At 36.5% G+C, this 20,357-nt stretch overlaps 1 protein-coding gene across 1 annotated transcript in view; it reads right to left on the reverse strand.

The window, feature by feature from the left end:
* Ophn1 (oligophrenin 1) overlaps positions 1 to 20,357 on the reverse strand; it is a 369,837-nt gene that overhangs the window by 225,995 nt on the left and 123,485 nt on the right. The window contains exons 4-5 of the mRNA XM_077793759.1: positions 9,954 to 10,015; positions 170 to 241 (exon numbers count right to left, since the gene is read on the reverse strand). Of these exons, the coding sequence (XP_077649885.1) occupies positions 170 to 241; positions 9,954 to 10,015 (134 nt within the window). The remainder of the gene's footprint in view (positions 1 to 169; positions 242 to 9,953; positions 10,016 to 20,357) is intronic.

Here is a 20,357-nt window from a genome sequence, read left to right on the forward strand (position 1 = left end):
ATGCTAATCTATTCTGGCCATTGCTGTTTAACCAGCTACTTGGGCATCCTGTGGCCTCATATTTTGATACATAAAATGTATCATCATACCATTGTAGAGTGAAGAGTGGTAGCTCAAACAACAACTCAGTCATTTTAAAAAATATCTTACAAATATGGAGAAAATGTACCTTTGTGAAACCTATTTGCTCCTTCCGGAAATTTTCCAGGGGTTTGATCAGCAAATCGCTAGCATTTTGTACCTAAAAAGAGAGAGAGAGAGAAAGCACAAAACAAGTTTTAGATTATCAAGTTTCAGATACAAGATTCCTTGTTGCTAGGGCATTTTCATGTGAATACATCATCCTACAAAATGTCAACTGGTTTTCTGGTTTGTTGAGTTTTGTTATTCTGTTTCTACATTTTCTCTGAAAATCAAATGCTTTGGGAAGAGCTGAGAGAAAGAACATTAGGGACATTTCTCTGTAACTTTAACAGTAATCTAACCTGAGTTTTAATGAATAAATATCTAGAGTCATGTCCACATGCCCAGCAGCAGACACAGGGAACCTGATGTATAGGTGGAAAAGAGAGAAAAAAACAATGGAAATAAATGGAAAGGCCAATCACACCATGTGAAAACCATTCCATGGGAGGCAAATGAGTTAGAAGCAATAGCTTTAGAATAAATCATTTCCAGTCCTAAGCTGGTATGTCATAAAACCAGAGTGTTTCCTTCAGAACTTGGGGCATATGTCAGCATCAGAGAATACTGGACCTGGTCTTCATATTACATAAATAAACATGCACAGAAGCTGATAGGAATGGCTTGTTAAAATTCTACAAATATTAGCATTAATAGTTTCTGGAGATTTTAAATCATCCAATCCAGAGAGAAGTACTTGTTCTGTGAGCAAATAAAGTCATACAAACCCTTTTGTTCATAGAAATCTCTTGGCAGATGGCATCTGTCCAAGGCAACAAGTGAGGTTTGTTTTCTCAAGGACTGGCTTTTGGGACCCATTGCATTAATTTTGATCTATTATAGAAAAAGGGAAATAAGGGACTAGTTTCCTTGTTGGATGAAACATAAAATGTCGGTAAAACAAGGTGTATCTTCATAATAAAAATGAAAGATGGGGTTGGGGTGTAGCTTAGTAGTAGTATGTGATTTGCATGTGTGAGGCCCTGGGTTTTATACCTATCACCACACACACACACACACACACAAACACACATGAATATAGAAAACAGAATAGAAAGTTAGTTTTGACTAGTTCTCAAAGTAAGAAGAAATTTTTAGCCTACCACCAAAATGCATGGAAAGTCAGAGCAAAGTATATATTTTATCCATATGCTGCAGGTACTTTGGGCCTGTTATATGCCTAGGATAACCTAAATGGGGAAACTTCCTAACAAACAATGTTAATCTTTATATGAGAATAACCTGGTGATCCCTGATATCTTGATCTACCACAGCTTCTAAAACTACCCTCCAGGACTGGCAACACCTAGTGTTACAGTTTAGATCTTAAATGTCCCTCACAAGTCATGTGGTAAAGGCTTGGGTCACAGTTTCTGGTGCTATTGGGAAATGGTGGAAGCAATAGGAGGTGGGCTCTAATTGGAGGAACTAGTGGGGTGGGGGCATATGTTTCAAGGTTTTATTTTGTCATTGTCACTTTCCATTCTTTCTCTCTGTGCTTTTGGCTGCCATAAGGTAAGAAGCTTTGCTTCAACACACCCTTATGCTATCACGTCCTGCCTTACTGCAAGCCCAGAAACAGTAATGACAGCCGGGGTTTGATCAGCAAATTCATGAGCCAAGATAAATCTTTCCTCCTCTCAGTGGATTTTCCCAGATACTTTGTTGCAGTGACAGAAATTGGATTAATACCCAGCAAATATAAAGTTAAACAAGAACAAAGTCTTTGCCTTAAGGCAAGAAAGTTTTTGTTTCCTACTCACCCATGTTTCTATGGTTGACTTTCTAAAAACACTTGTGTGCCACAAGCCTAGATTTATAAAATCACATAACCCTTCCCTACCCTTGCTGACTCTCATAAATACAAGCCACTTTTTAATTTTTTTAATTTTTTATTGATTTTATTTTTTAAATATATGACAGTAGAATGCATTACAATTCTTATTACACATATAGAGCACAATTTTTCATATCTCTGGTTGTATATAAAGTATGTTGACACCAATTCATGTCTTCATACATGTACTTTGGATAATGATGTCCATCACATTCCACCATCCTTGCTAACCCTATGTCCCCTCCCATCCCCTCCCACCCCTCTGCCCTATCTAGAATTCATCTAATCCTCCCATGCTCCCTCTAACTACCCCACTATGATTCAGCCTCCTTATATCAGAGGAAACATTCTGCATTTGTTTTTTTGTGGGGGGAGATTGGCTAACTTGACTTAGCATTATCTTCTCCAACTCCATCCATTTACCTGCAAATGCCATGATTTATTCTTTTTTATCACTGAGTAATGTTCCATATGCCACATTTTTTTAAAAATCCATTCAAGGAAACTTTCTCATTTTCATCACATCTCTTCTCATCTTCTATGAAACTGTTTTTCAGGGTCCATTTGATCCTAATCATAATATAATCTACCTCCCAGTTTGACATTACCTATAGCCCTAAGTGTGTCCATTAGAGAAAGGCAGGAAAGTTCACAAATACACACCTGTAAGACTCCTCTGTAAAGGTTTTTCTATAGAGGTCCCTTTTTCTCACAAAGTTTCACACTGATTTCTAATCCAATCAAACTTATGCTGCCAGTTCTGGCATCAAAAAGAAAAACATCCACTGGGCATGGTGGCTCATGCCTGTAATCTCAGCAGCTCGGGAGGCTGAGGCAGGAGGATCATGAGTTCAAAGCCAGCCTCAGCAAAAGAGAGATGCTAAGCAACTCAGTGAGACCCTGTTTCTAAATAAAATACAAAATAGGGCTGGGATGTGGCTCAGTGGTCTAGTGCCCCCGAGTTCAATCCCTTGTACCTCCCCCCAAAAAGTAAAGAAAAACATCAGTGATTCTCCTTCTCTCCTTGATTGAAAACAAGAATCCTTATACTAAAAGTACTAGTCCAGACATCATACCCAACATATTTTACAGTTCCCAGGACTATGGATGATATACTATCAATTTTTGTACCCACATGACAACAATTTCAGTCATCATTGTCATACAGTAGAAAGTCATTTTTTTCCTATTTACTATTATAGAAATCTTAAAAATCATGGCCAAAATATCTGTTTGTTTGTTTGATTTTTGGTAGCAGGGATTGAACCAGGAGCACTTAACCACTGAACCATATCTCCAGCCCCTTTTTTATATTTTATTTAGGGGCAGGGTCTCACTGAGTTGCTTAGGGCCTTGCTAAGTTGCTGACGCTGGTTTTGAATTTATGATCCTCCTGCCTCAGCCTCCCAAGCCACTGGTATTACAGGCATGAATCAAATTGAAACAAATTCTTTGACACACTTCCTATTGAACAATGAAGTCTTAGTCCCTTTTACCTTGCATATGAGCTGACTTGTAACTGTTTTGAAACAAAAGATTAAATTAAAAGTGATACTAGGTGATTCTGAGGCTAGGTCATAAAAGGCCATCAGTATCCATCTAGTTCTCTAGGAATACTCTTTGAGAGCCCTGACAATATATGTAAGAAGTTCAAGTACCCTGAGACTAATAGCTGGAAAGGTTAAAGGTAGACATTTTGGTCAATGTCTAGTGTCAGTCAAATCCATCCATCCTTGTCAAGGTACCAGACATATGAGGAAAGCCATTTTGATTCTCCATATCAACTCAGCTGCAAGGTGGATCCAACTGTGTGGAAAAACACACCCCACTGATCCCATCTGAATCTCTGACTTACAAACTCATTAAATTGTTTTAGTTTAAGCCACTGGGTTTTAGAATAAGCTATTATCCTGAAATAGATAACTAGAAAACACTTCCAATTTTACAAAGAATCATGTAAAAAGTGACCATCTGGGAAAATTCAGAAACTCTTTTAAATAAAAAGTGAGCATGCCACTTGTGAAAAGAATAGCATATACCAAGCCTCTGTATGGATGCCAAGCTGTGCCTTTCCATATTCAGGAACTCCCAGGACAGCACAGTTGATGTTTTTCTTTTAATGTTCCAAGAGGGACTGTTTGCATAAAAAAGTATGCAAGCAACTTGCTTTTGATATGTTTGGTCCCTGCTCAGTCTAAGAAAGTAGTAGATGATTCACTGAAATGGGAATCCATAGTTTTCTCTCAATCACATTGGTAATTCTACTCACAGCTTCCCACACCACAGATAGACACTCTAAACCTTTTCCTCTCTTTTATACTCATTTTTTTATTATGCTATCTTCTGACAGACGTACAGCTAGGGATGTAGACAAGGCCATATTGAAGCTTGGCTCTTCTTCTTCATTCTATTTTACCCTTAAAACCCTTAGAAATCTACCATCTACTCAAAGAAATATTTTTAAGTAAATCTGGTCTTTAATCCACTTTCTGATCACTGCCTCCATTTTATGAGCTCTCTGAGAGAAAAATTCTTAACTGCTGTATCAGGGGAGAATATCCACCATGAGAAGTACCATCCTGAACACATAATTTGGGCTGGTGATGTGGCTCAGTGGTAGAACACTTGCTTCACATGCATGAAGCCCTGGGTTCAATCCCCAGGACCACAAAATTTTTTTTCCTAAACACGTTAGTTTATCTCATCAGTTTCCTATCAAATATGCCCACATTTACATGAGATAAGGTCTTTAGAAGAATAGAGATGGTGGGGCCGGGGTTGTGGCTCAGTGTTAGAGCACTTGCCTAGGATGCAGGAGGTACAATGGGTTCAATCCTCAGTACCACATAAAAATAAATAAATAAAATAAAAGTATTGTGTCCATCTGCAACTAAAAAGAAACAATTAAAAAAGAATAGAGATAGCAGCCAGTCTAGTACAGCAGAATTGCTCAGGAATCTTTGTTAAGAAAAAATTACTGAAAGATGGCATTGAGGTTATGCTGTTTAAAATATTAAAATAGTATGAGATTCTTTAGTTTTTTTTTTTAGAAGTCTTAAAGACAGATCTTGCATATTCCCAACAGGGCCCTCTTCAGAGTCAGAAAGGCACCTAGAAAAGCTTCCTCTTTATACAGGAAATCTGCCACACAAACACTAAAAGGTCACCTCTGAGATAATACAACCTCCCCCAGAGTACCATGAAGAACATCACAGCTGGGATGTTCTGCAATTCTTCCCACCATCATTCCTGCCACATTTTATATTTATTTATGGAAATAATGAGGCTCTGGTCATTTTCACATTCTAGGGCCATAGAACCTTTGCTGTTATTACAAGTCATATTTTAGAATCTGAATTTTAAAAGGATGCACAACTTTTAAACACCTCTCATATCATACAGATTGTGGTAGAGGACTCATGGGTCCTCAGAAAAGGGAAAGTTGCCATCAAGCAATGAATTCCTGGCATGGTGTGAAAGGCTCCTATTAACCTTCACAACATTCTTGGAATTAAGTGGGAAATGGGGAGCAAACACTCAATACATGATTGAAAAAATGTAGGGAACAAAAGGGTGCACATAATTAAAGACAGAAACAAATGAGTCAGTCATGTGGTAAAGAGCCAGCAAGAAGGGTGAGAAAAACAACATCTCAAAAGATGGATATTCTCATTCAATATTTTAGAGTTTTGTTATTGGATAAATAAAAGAGATCATGAAACAATAAGAGCTGAAGAGTAGTACAGCTGAGCATCTAGTGGCATCTGAATGAAAATGGGGTTGAATGCCTCTGAAAACAACATGGGCAGCCATCCACAAACTCTCTGGGGAGAAGAAAATATTTAGTAGAGTTTGGATCAGCTAGGGGACCATCTATGAGGTTTCAGAGAAACCACCCACATTGGTCTCTCCTTAGTACACTTAGCCAATTTCTTAAGCTAGGAAATTTCTCAAGTCACATTTCCACATGTGGAAAATCTTAAGAATAACCAAAGATAACTAAAAATGATGCTTAAAGAATTGACAGTTTTTCCCTTTACAAACACTAACATATTTACTATATCATATTGTGTACTTTATAATAACCATAAAAGGTAGGGAGAATTTCTCCCGCTATACAAATAAGAAAAGGGGGACACACAGAAACAAAATGATTAGTCTGTAGTCAATAAGTAACTTAGGGGCCGAGCTAGAATTAGAGTCTAATTCTCCAATTTCCCTACATCAAAATTCTGCTTTCAAACCTGCTTCTCTAGGAGCCTAGATAAAATGGGAGCAGCATTCTGAAAAGTCAAAATCCTCTGTTGAAAAGAAAGATGGATCATTGATAAAAATTACTCTTATTATTGGAATAAATGAGTTTCATAAACTGAGATGTTAATTAAAGTTATGCCACAAGAGAAACAGAAGGTAGATCACTTTGTTATTCTCTACAGAGTTCCCACCTTACCCTCATGGTCCTAATAAAAAAGAATACTAATAAACATTGGTATTTCCATATTTAATTCCCAGTATAACCTGCATTTCTAACAATTTCCCAGGTGCTGCTGGTGCTGCCGGTCTAAATACCACACAAAGATTACTTTTTAAACTGTGAAAATAATTTGACTCAACAAAAAAAGAGGATGCTGATCCTAACGGGGGGGGGGCATGGAAAAAATGGAGGAACTTTGATTGGGTAAAGGGGAGGGAGATGATATGTGGGAAGGGAGAATGGGGGCAGGAAGTATGGTGGAATGAGATGGACATAATTATCCTAAGTACATGTATGACTGCACATATGGGGCAACTCTACATCATGCACAACCAGAGAAATGAAAAGTTGTGCTGCAATTGTGTCCAATGAATCAAAATGCATTTTGCTGTCCTACATACCTAATTGAAATAAATTAATTTAAAAAAATGAAAGTCTCAGGTTCAAATCTAGATGTAAAACATCTGTATGAGGAAACTACACAACTCTGATGATGTAAGTCAAACATGTTATAAGTAAATGGAGAGGTAATTCAAGTTTCTGAATATCAAGAGTCAATAGTTTTATGATACAAGATTCTTCCCAGCTTGATTTATAGATTCAATGAAATCCCTGTCAAAATGCCAGCAACTTATCTTGTAGATATGGACAAACTGATTATAAAGATTATACCTTACTTTGAGACTTACTATAAAGATAAGAAATCAAGACAATGCATTATTGGAGAAAAATAGACAAATATATCCATTCAACAGAAATACAGGTTAGAGATATAGATCCACACAAGTATAGTCAACTGATCTTTGATAAAGGAGAGAAAGTGATTAAATGGAGAAAAGACAGTCTCTCATCATTTTAACAAATGATGCTGAAACAACTGGATGTCCACATGGAAAAATGAACCTAGACCTATATATTAAACCCTTTGACAATTAACTCAAATAGATTACAGACCTAGATGTACAAGAGTTCTAGAAGATAGCATAGGAAAACTCTGTGACCTAGTTTTCTGGTTTTCTTTTATTTTTAATGTGGTGCTAAGGATCGAACCAGAGCCTTGCATGTGCTAGGCAAGTACTCTACTACTGATCTACAACTCCAGCCCATGACATTGGTTTTGTAATGAGTGTTTAGATAAAACACCAAAGGTATGCTCTATAAAAAAGTGATAAGCTGGACTTCATTAAAATTTAAAACTTCTGGGCTGGGGTTGTGGCTCACCTAGCATGGATGAGGCACTAGGTTCAATCCTCAGTACCACATAAATGTAAAATAAAGATATTGTGTCCACCTATAATTAAAAAATAAATATAAAAAATAAAAATTTCTGCTATGGAAAAGACACTATTAAGAATTAAAAGACTCAGGGATGGGGCTGTAGTTCAGTGGTAGAGCACTTGCCTGGCATGTGTGAGGCACTGGGTTCGAGTCTCAGCACCATATATAAATAAATTAAATAATAAAGGTCCATTGACAACTAAAAAAATATTTTAAAAAAGAATGAAAAGACTCGGTTCATTTCCCAGCAACACATACACACACACACACACACACACACACACACACACACACAAAGAATGAAAAGACAAGCTACAGATCAGGAGAAAAATTTCAATAAAACACAAATTGAATGAAGGACTGGAATCCAAAATACACAAAGAACTTTTTTTTAGTACCAGGGATTAAACTCAGGAGCACTTAAGCACTGAGCCACATCCCAATGCCTTTAAAAAAAAATTAGTTGTAGATAGACCTTTATTTTATTTATTAATATTCAGTGCTGAGAACTGACTCCAGTGCCTCACACATGCCAGGAAGGTGTGCTACCACTAGAGACAGGGTTTCCCTGAGTTGCTTAGGGAAGGCTTTGAACTCGCAATCCTCCTGCTTCAGCCTCCCAAGCCATTGGGACAAAGAACTCTTACACTCAATAACAAACTACCAATTAAAAAACTGACAAAAGATATTTCATATACAGACAGCAATTAAGCTTATGAAAATATGTTCAATATCATTTGACATTTTAAAAAGTTACAAATTAAAAACACTGTGATACCACCACATACGTTTTAGAGGGGCCAAAGTTGGAAACACTGACAACACCAAATGCTCACAAGGACAGGGAACATTGCTGGTATGAATGCAAAATAATACACTTTGGAAGATGATTTTATAGTTTCCTAAAATACTAAACATATTATTGCTATATGATTTTGCATGTGTATCCCTTAGTATTTACCCACAAGAGTTGAAAACTTATTTCTACACAAAACCTACACACTAAATGTTCATAGCAACTTTATTCATAAGGGGCAAAACATGGAAGCAACCAAGATGCCGTTCAGCAGTAGCACACCTTCCTGGCATGTGTGAGTGGGTGAATCAGCAAATATGCTATATCATAAATAAAATATTATTTAATTATAAAAAGAAATTAACTATAAAGAATTGAAAGACATAAACAACCCTAAATGCATATTGCTAACTATAAGTGTCCAATCTGAAAAGGCTACTTACTCTATAATTCCTGCTGTATCACATTCTGAAAAGGTGAAAACACAGTAATGGGTTGTGGGTGTAGTTCAGTGATAGAGCACTTAACAAGCATGTATGAGGCTCTGGGCTCCATCCCCAGTACCACCAAGGGAAAAAGAGAAAAGAAAAGAAAGAAAGAAAGAAAAATGTTTCCCAGGGTTTTGTCGCAGAAGAGAAAGGGAGCAGTGAACAGGTTAAGCAGGGGATATTTAGGGCTCTGAAACTATTCTGTATGGTAATATGGAGCTATGCCATTATACATTCATCAAACATATAGAATGTGCCATAAAGAGAGTAAACCTAAAAGTAAACCATGGTCTTTAGTTAACAATACTGTATCCATATTGACTCATTAATTATTAAAATGAACCACATTACCAAGACATTAATAATAGGGGAGATGAGGGGATATATGAGATCTCTCTGTAATTTTCACTCAATTTTTCCACAAAACTTAAAGTACTCTAAAAATGGACTTTGTCTATTCATTTTACAAAATTAGTCTTTAAATATAAGGGGAGGAAAATCACTGCATAGATTTTTAATAAGAGTCATTAATCAAATACAAATAAATTTATGCTAGTATTTCTGTTAACAGAGAAAAAGATTACAAGAAAATTCAATTAAGAACACTAAAGACTGTAATTTTATTTAACGTGTTCAAAAGTTCACTTTAAGTTCCTCTGAAAATTTTTCTCACTGAAATGAATAGGGATGGAATTTCCACATTAATTTCCCTCTGCCTAATGCCAAACTCTTGGGGGTGGGAGCTTGAGATAGAATAACAATATTTATTAATTAATTATTGTAAGAGTACCCGGAACCCTTTAAACAGCACCTGAAATAGCAGAGGGTCAATCCAACCAAAAAAGACAAAAATATCCCAATATCAGCCATGATCTCAACTCCAGATAAGTGACCTACCATCATCATCCTTTCGTTTTCTACTTCATTAAGCAATTCAGCAAACTCCTTGAAGGATTCAGCTGGTAGGAGAGAATAAAAGACAAAGCAAATTAATCATGGTTCTTGGTAGACAAGTGGAAGAGATCTGTCCTACACAAATAGAGATCAGTGCCTTAACTTCACACAACTAGTAGAGGAAGGCATCAAATCTAAGATGGTGAGGAGAATGTCTCCAAGGCTGATTGAATGCTTCTCATTTTTTTTCCTTTTCTCCCCAATCTCCTACTATTATGATTTCAATCTAGAAATGTCCCCCCCAAATCTCATGTTTTAGAAGCTTAATTCCCAATGCATCGAGGTTCAGAGGTAGAGCTTTTAGGCAGTGATTAGGGCTGTAACCATTTGATAGAATAATCATCTGAATGGACAACTAGGTGGTAACTATAGGCAGGTGGGGTTTAGCTGGAGGAAGTAGATCACTGGGGGCAGGACTTTGGGATTTATGGTTTGTCCCTAGAACATTTGGTCTCTCTGCTTCCCAGCTGCCATGAGCTGAGCAGCTTCCCACCACCATATCTACCACATTCTGCTTCACCTTGGGCCAGAAAAATGGAGTCAACAAACCACAGACTAAACCTCTGAAACCATGAGTGCAAAGTAAATTTTTCCTCCTCTAACTTGTACTTGTCAGGTATTTTCAACACAAAAATAAGCTGATTAATATCCCTTCAAAACTTCTTTAATATTTTATTTATTCATCATAATCATCCTTAGGAATAGCTAGGAATTCCCTCATTTCATAGACATGCAAAAAGATGTAGGAAGGGGCAATGGGTTTGCTGTATAAAAAATGGCAGCTCTACAATCTCAACACCTGAGCCTGGGTACCTGCTCCACTAGTAACCAACCTAGAACAATTTCTCTTCATTTACCTTTTGTATGTTTTAATTTATTATTTCAGACTGGTTATAGAAATGGAATGAAACATGGGTTTGCAAAAAGATTTTGCAAAGTGTTGTGTCATTTGTCTTTATTTTAGAAGCACTGTGGTGAAGTAAAAAACACATTTGACTTATTAGCTGTGTAACATTAGAAAAGTTACTTAATCTCTCTGAGATCCATTTTATTTATCTAGAAATAATTCTTGCCTCATAGGATTGCTATGATGGTTAAATGACATAACACATGTATAGTTTCCCAACACACATAGTAACCATTCAATAAATGTTAGTTCTGCTCCTTGTTGGGTCTAAAGCAGTGATATTAAACAATGGTTCATTAGAATCACTTGGGGAGCTTAAAAAATATCAATGTCATGCCCTTTTCTACACAAGTTAAACCCAGATTCACCTCTAAAGGAAAATAGTCAACTGTTTTCCTATATTTATGCTACACTCTGACACCAATATGTGGGGTTTTCCCTAACATTAAGCAATTCTCAAGCTCTGCAGAAACCAAATGTGTGTCCTAAAATTCAATTATGATACTTATTACCTAGAGTAAGTGCCAACCCAACAGCTAAAGGTCTCATCCCCTGAAAACTGCCCCCTCCATTTTCCATGTCAGTCACAAGTTCCAGGACGTGAACTGTATACTTCCGACCAACCAGCTATAAATTGGAGGGTTTCATAAACCCCTCCTTGAATTTGATAACCTCCTGGAATGGTTCATTGAACTCAGCAAAATACTAATAGAAGCTTGTATTTTAAAGGATACAACTCAGGAACCACCAAACGGAACACATGCATAAGGCAAGGTATGTGGGGTGCAGAGTCCCTTCTTCCTAGAAGTGCCACCTCCCAGAATTCCCATGTGTTCACCATTTTGGAATCTCCCAAAACCCCATTGTTTATAGTGTTGCTACAGGGGGATTATTATGCATGTCTGACTTGTTGAAGCACAGTCATTTTCCAGGCCCCGTTCCGTCCCTGGATGCTGGAGAGTGGGGTTTAAAGATTTAACCCCTCTAGCCACATGGTTGGTTCCTCTGGCAAATCAACCTCCATACTGCAAGAGTCATCTCATCAACATAAACTCAGGAGTGGCTGAAGAAGATTGTGAATATCAAGACAGTTGTCTGACCTCTAGCACTCAGGAAATTCCAAGGGTTTAGGGTCTTTATGGAGGAATCAGTGACAAAGACCAAATATATGCTTATTATACCACAATATCACAACCTGCTAAGTACCAGAATCTTACAGGACTAAACACAACACAATTGCAGGAGGGAACACCCAGGTTTCAAATTGGATATAAAGCTTAACCACCTAGGAGTATATTATTATATTAACACAAAACAATAAAAATGAATGAACAAAACAGTGATAATGAAATCTTGGCTATGTTCTCATGGTACAGACAGTACTGAGATTCAGCTTCTCTCCTGTTCCCTTTCTGCTTTATTTTTGCTATATTTACCCACCTGACCCTGGCCCAATTTTATCAGATTTTAGACATTAGGTCCAAAATCACATGCAGCAAGGTAATGCTAGTTCCACAGTAAAAGGGGTAAGTTGTATAGTATTATAAAACCATTCACATAATGCTTCAAACCTTTAGCAATACCTACTATTTGCAGCCATCCAGCCTGCAATCATACAACTTTAGTGATGGTAGTAGTAATCAGCTTGAAGCAGTGTGCACAGGACTATGCCAGTTTTAAAACTAAAAGCTCCACATTCCAGAAAAACTGACTCAGTTTGTCTGGGACTGTTAATCCTCCAAGTAACAGAGAACATGCTTTTTCATAAGGTAGGTCATTCCATATATTCAGGATGTCTCTATTAAAAACTCTTTCCTTAATAGTAAGCCCAAATCCATCTCACTGCATTCTAGTTCATATCTACCCAGGTACCTGAAGAAAGATTTTACAGAATTGTAGATAAAGACACACTTTAGAAAAAAACCAATTAGATGGGTATTAGATGATGAGGATTCTATTTTAGGAGACATCACAGAGAAAGAGGAGGGGCATACAGTTTAGAGAGAAATAGATCTAGATTGACAACCTAATTCTATCATCTTCTTGCTGTGTGACATTGGATAAATGATTTGAGCTTCAATTTCCTCACCTGTCAAAAAGACATAATCATACCTATGTAAGGGTATTGCTGTAAGAACAAAATTAGTGGTAACTGTGGAGTGTCATTACCTAGCAAACAATACATATTACCCCTTCCGCCCCTCCCCAACCTTCTACCCTTCTAGAGCCAATGTGTGTTCTCTCTCTCTCTCTCTCTCTCTCTCTCTCTCTCTCTCTCTCTCTCTCACACACACACACACACACACACACACACACACACACACACACACAAAGTTAAGCTAAGCAGAACTAAGATAAATAGTCTTTAGTGCCTTTAAGGATCCTTTAAATTCTCCAACTTCCTCCAAATAACATGAAGTATAACACCAAATGGTATTTTAAATACAAAGAACATATGGAAAGCCTAGAAAAACAACTGTGTCCAAGTTAATATTTTTAATTAAAAAAGCCTTTAAATAGATTTCCCTTCCTATAAGAACTGGAAAACTAGTTCAGCATTCCTGGTACCAAGGAAACTATATTCAGAGCCAATAGAGGACACAACATAATGACATCTCTTTCTTCTTAGGATTAAGTTGTGACATATACTATGGAACATGTGGAAGTTACCTTACAAAATACCACAAATTCATTCAAGGTTCACCCTTAGCATAGAGAAGATAAATACTTTACTCAGAAAGAGTCAATAGGAAAAAATGGAAATGTTCATTGATCTCTTGTCCCCAAACACTTATTGCTACAAAAGAAGTCAGAGAGATTGTTGTTGTTGTTAATGTTCATCCATTTTGAGTGAGTTTTGCATATGGTATGAGGTAGAAATCCAAATTCTTCCTTTCACATGTGTTACCCAGTTGCCCTGGCACTATTTGCAGAACATTTTTTTCCTCAACTGATCTTAGGACTCTTGTCAAAGTCAACTGGCCATAAGTTACAGGATTATTTCTGGACCCTTCACTCTATCCCATTGATCTCTATGTCTGGCTTTACGCCAGACATAATAACAGCACCTGCATACTGAGTATTAAAATGGGGAAGTATGAATTATCCAACTTTCTTCTTTTTTCAAGATGGTTTGGCTATTCTGGGTCCCTGGAACTTCCATATGAATTTTACTATTACTTTGAAAATTTCTGGGGAAAATGCAGCTATGTCTCTCCTATAGAATATTCCATGTGCACTTGAAAATAACATATTCTTCTTAGGTAGAGTATTCTGCAGGAGTATTCTTCTTCCCCAAGATGTGTTGTTCTTGACATTGCAGTTGGCTTAGTGACTTCATAGACTAATATTATACACTGTATATTCATTGTTATATGAAGCTACTGAAGTTTCTGATCAGTTAAACTTTATGGTTAGCAAATAATTAATAATTAGACAGATTTTTTAAATGGTTTGAACCAATAAGTCTGTGAACATGCTTGAGGGTATGCCTTCAGCACTTAGACAGGCAGTTATAACTCTGCCTTAGCCATCAGATCTTTCTTATGAAGAGTATCAAAGTCAGCCAGAATTGTGAGATTAGAGTCTTCTCAGTTATTTTCTAGACAGGTACACATGTTGGGTGTGTGATCTTTTGGATTTCAAGGACAGATCACAGATTTTCAAAGTTCTCTAAGGCTACTTTATTATTCACTTTTTTTCCTTTTAGATTTATTGTTGAGCTCCCTCTTTGCAATTTTATTCTTTTTGTTCCCTGTGGAAGCAGCAGTACTTCACAATCACTGCTGATTATTTAGAGAAATTCCCTGAAGAAAAAAAATTGTAATGAGCAATCTGTGAGTCAGTTCAAATAATACAAGCCCTGTGAGTGATATTTCCCAGCTTTAAGGGAAATTCAAACCCATTCTGCCTTCTCCAATGGCTGCCAGAATTGTGGTTTTCACACTTTCCTTGATTGTGCAGCCTCTAGTTTTCAAAGCTACTGTGGAACAGAAAAAAGGCAATGGGAATACAGCAAGATAAAATACCACAAAACTCACCTTTCTCCCAATTATTTAGTCATTTTCTTCAATAAACATGCCTTTTATTTTTGCAATATTTTGATCAATTCCACAGTTATTAAAAAGTTGAGTCTGAAAATATTTACCTGTGTTTTTATCACTTTTATGGAAGGCTGGATTTTGGGAGGTAATTTCTCTACCAGTCCTACTGAGGTAACCTGGTCAGAGCTTTTTGATCCTTATTTTCAATTTCCAAGAGCTTCAGTAATCATTGAATCAATTTAAAATTAAGTTATATAATAAAAAATCATGTTCATTCTTCTCTGCCTGGTATCCAAGAGGCCCTATAAGTTTATTTATTTGTTGAACAGAATATGTCAAAAGTCTACTGAGGTATATGACATCACATAAGAACTACTTAAGAAAGTCATGATATCTTCTTCATTCTGGTCACTTACTATTTAAAGATCTTGTAGTTTTACAGATATGCTATCTTACTCCAACTACCACATTTTTTTTATGAGAAAACCACAGTTCAGAGGTTGTAACTTGCTTGTCCCAGGTCACAAAACTAGCTCCATAGTTAATAGGAAAATTAATTTCAATGCTCTCTCCAGTTTTAAGATAACAAAGAGTTGCTGGACACAGCCAAAGCATCCATGTCACATCCTTTTTTCTGTCTATCCATTTGCTCCACAAATAGTGTTTTCTTTCCCTAAATGTTCTGACATTCATTCTTTTTTTGCTTCTGTCTTCAGTGAATTGGAAATTGTTTCAAGAGAAAAAGCAAAACGTTTTTTTTTTTTTTGACAGGTCACACTGACTGAATTTTATTTAAATATCACAGTCAGCAGCAAATTCTATTTTCAGTGATATACATACAGAAAGGGTATGTTTCAGAGTATCCTGACTTAATCTTCAATATTAGTCTTACCTTCAATTTTTTTCTGTTTCGCTTTCTTTAGAAAACATAAATTTTTTCACTACATATTCACATACACACATTCACGCATATAGAAAACTTATAGATGAAAATAATATCATTCCTGAGCTATTTTCCCCCTACGTGAAATATATCCAATATCCTTTTCTAATGCTTTTTCAAGTATTTTAATTACTCAAATATTTTCAACAAGTAACTCATTAAAATTTCTATTTGGAAATACTTAACTCTGATGCTAAACATTGTTTAGAAATATTTTCATAGTTGAGTTAAAATTTGCTGTTAGCTCAACATTATAAAAACTGAATTTTCTCCATTTTACCATTATTTTTACACCTTGTTAATTCTGCATAATATTGATAACACTTTCATTTTATCTGTCACTCAGACTGAGATTTTGGGATTTCAGGGTAGGGCCTAGATTCTCTCTCTCTCTCTTCTCTTCCTTCCCTTTCCATTTTCCCCAAACTTCCATCTGTATCCCATTAATGCATCTTATATAAAATCTTCTGCCTCCACACAACATTCCTTCCCAAACTTCATCCTGCCCCCAGCTACTTAGAATTCTACAGTGTGATTTACAATCGTTTCTTTTTTTTTTTTTTATTGGTCGTTCATAACATTACATAGTTCTTAATACATCATATTACACGGTTTGATTCAAGTGGATTATGAACTCCCGCTTTTACCCCGTATACAGATTGCTGTATCACATCAGTTTCCCTTCCATTGATTGACATTTATTTCTGACTTGAGAGTCATGAGGTTTTATCAGGTATCTTACTGGTATATTTTTAACCAAATGTCATGGATAATTACAGCACCTTCTGAGAGCCAAGCTTACAAATGGTTCTCTATAGTTAATTGAAAGGAAATAAAAGCTTTATTGAGGAGATCAGACTTTGCATTAGAGTGCCATGGGAGAGAATAGTTACAAAAGAGAAAGAAGAAATGGTCTGGCTCTTGCCCTCTCTTTATATTAGAATGATGTTAACTAAAAAAAATATCTAAGAAAAGGAAGAAAACAGGTCTATACAACCACTGCCAACATCACCATCAACAACAACATCCCCTGACCCCCACCACCACCCGCAAAGCATAGCTTACAAACCAAATGTAACATACTTCAATAAAATCTAGCAGTTTCAGAACATTAAAAGGAGATACAGGCAAAAGTTAACTATTCCTAGAAAATTTCAAGGGAAAAATAGCAAGAAGTTAAAGAAGTGAGAAGGTAAAGTCACTATGCTATATGCTTCTCAGGTATTATACTACTCATCATGATTTTATTGATGAGAAAATTGAGGTTCAGCAAGGTCAAGTAAATTGTCTACACTGTCTTCCAAAATAAAGTAAATTTCTTCTTTTGGGGGGTGGGGGTGAGTATTGAACCTAGGGGGACTTAACCATTGAGACACATCCCCAGCCCTTTTCTATATTTTAAGATAGGATCTCACTGAGTTATTTAGGGCCTCGCTACATTGCTAAGGCTGGCTCTGAACTTGCAATCCTGCCTCAGCCTCCTGAGTCACTGGAATTACAGCCATGCACCACTGGGCCTGGAATATTATAAATTTCTGATGAAAGCTGACAATATGGGTCAAAAGGCTTACAATTATTTATACCTTTTTAACTAATAAATTCATTTCTGGGAAGTGATGCCTAAAAAATAATTCTGATGACAAGAGGATAAAAATTTATGTCCAAGGTAGGCATTCAACATTATTAATCCTAATGAATAATTTTTAAAAATTAAATGTAAAATGATTGAGTACCTCCACTTAATGGACTAATATTATAGCTAGTAAAGAGGAGCATTACACAAAATTTTATGAACACAGCAAAATGCCTATGATGTCATATTGCACAAAAAATAATACAAACATTTGAATATCAAAATTATATATATGAGGGGCTGGGGTCATGGCTCAGTGGTAGAGTACTCACACATAGTAGAGTGCTCTACCATGTGTAAGGTGCTAGGTTTGACCCTCAGCACCACATTAAAAAATAAAATAAAATAAAGGAATTGTGTCCAACTACAACTAGAAAAAAATTTAAAAACATTATACATATGATTCAACTATGTACAGAAAATATGCTTGGACAAAAAAAGGTAAAGCAGGGAGTATATCAAAATAATTGTGGTTCTTTATGGAAAGTGTGTGTGTGTGTGTGTGTGTGTGTGTGTGTAAACTCTGGTGTCTAGATGAATTGATTTAAAATCACATTTAAACAACCAATTAGCCACGTGATCCTGGACAAGTTTCTTAACATCTCATGGACTGAAACTACCTCCTTAGAATTGCACTGAGATTAAGTAATGTTTGCAAAGCATTTTGCACATAGTAGCTACTCAGCAAATGATAGCTATTACTATACTTTTTCCTCTATTTCCATATTTTTATAATACAGTATGTTTATATAATAATGCAAAGATACCAATAAACTCAACTATTAATTTAAAAAAATTCCAAAGATCATATGGCTAATGAATGTACAGGCCAGAGACTGAATCCAGGTACAGCCAAATCCAAGACCATGTACCTAACTCCTAACATCTCCATGGGAGGAAAAGTGAACCAGAATGGTCAAAGTATCATTACCATGAGTATATAATGATGATTGTGTCAGGGAAAAACAGAGTTTAGCAGGATAGATTACTAGAATCAGCAAGACCTTTAATGAGGAAGGAATGAATGGCAATCAGGACTGACACCTGGGCCTTCTGAAGGATGCTACTAAGAAATTGACACTTCACTTATTCTTGAAGTCAATACCCAGAAGTGCTTTGAGATGGATTTATACTACTTGATAGACCCTGGCTGGCACCTAACTAATAGTCCCCAGATTAGTCAGATAGGAAGCATAGCAGTATGCTATTAAATATCCATGAGATACTGGTGTGACTCTACATCATGTACAACCAGAGAAATAAAAAGCTGTGCTCCATTTGTGTACAATGAGTCAAAATGCATTCAAAATACATTTCTTATTTGTTCTAATTATACATTAGCAGAATGTATAATTAGAACTTAGAACAAATAAAAAATGTCCATAAGAGTAAAAGAAAGCAGAATGTATAATTAGAACAAATAAAAAAATGTCCAAATAAAAAACATGTCCATAAGAGTAAAAGAGGGTAAGACTCATGCCAAGCATTCTCCTCACTTTACATGGATACTTTCCTCCTATGTCAAATGCTTCTGTGAGTCCTCAGAGAACCTGGGAACTAGCATTATTATTTGCAGGATTCTGGGTTATGCTCCAATTTATAAACCTTAAACCTTAAATATAGCCCCAGGCTCCAGGAAAAAATGATTGTTAAGAAATTACTCACCACTCTGTGTTCTGAAAAATGGCTACCCAGCCAAGGACCACCATTTTCTTACATATATGATCACTTCTCTCCTTCCTCATGACTCCCATAAGACTTATTTACATGCTGCATTAGTCATATTCTCATCACTGGGACAAAATACCTGAGAAAAATAACTCAGATAAGAAAAAATTCATTTTGGCTCAGTTTCAGAGGTTTCAGTCCTTGGCTGGCTGACTCCATAGTTTGGGACCAGAGCAGAATATCATAGTAGAAGGATGTGGTGGAAGCTGCTCAGCTCATGGCATTTGGGGAGCAGAGACAGAGAAAGAGGAAAGAGCTGGGTGATGCATACTTGTAATCCCAGCTGCTCAGGAGGCTGAGGCAGGCAGATCACAAGTTCAAAGTTAGCCTCAGCAATTTAGCAAGGCCCTAAGAACCTTAGCAAGACCTTGTCTCAAAATAAAAATATTAAAGGGCTGGGGATGTGGTTAAACACTCCTGAGTTCAATCACTACTAACAAAAAAGAGGAAGGGGCCAGAAACAAGACATACCACTCCATAATATGCCCCCAGTGACTTATTTCCTCCAACTAGATCCTAACTCCTACATTTTACACCACTTCCTGGTAATTCCACCAAATTATTAATCCACCAATGGACTAATCCACTTATGATGCCAAAACTCTTGTGATTCAATCAGTTCCTATCAGTTCCTGGGAGCCACAACTTTGAACATTGCTGCTTGGGGACCAAGCCTCCAACACAGGAGCCTATGGGGGACATTCCAGATCCAAACCATAATGCCTCCTGCTATAATAATCCAAGTTTCCTTCCTTCTCTTTGAAATGTCCCTCATTAATGAAAGTTTTCCTTATGGCCATATTTTATGGCCATAGTCTGAATACAATCATGTACTTAATTGTCAGTGTGCAGTTTTGATGCTTTTGGTTTTATCATACTTTGGGTTGCATATATATAACTTAGGGAAAATGAATTATCTCTTCTAATCTTATAGTGTTTCCTATGCAACCCAAAGATATATTTATAACATAGGGTGTATGAATGTGTGTGTGTGTGTGTGTGTGTGTGTGTGTGTAAATTCTATGCTATATAGGAAGCTCTTAGAGAATTGTTAATGCCTTCATTCTCTGTTGTATATTTCTATTGATCAAAG

Source organism: Urocitellus parryii, chromosome X (assembly GCF_045843805.1).
Source record: "Urocitellus parryii isolate mUroPar1 chromosome X, mUroPar1.hap1, whole genome shotgun sequence".
Classification (NCBI taxonomy): Eukaryota; Metazoa; Chordata; class Mammalia; order Rodentia; family Sciuridae; genus Urocitellus; species Urocitellus parryii.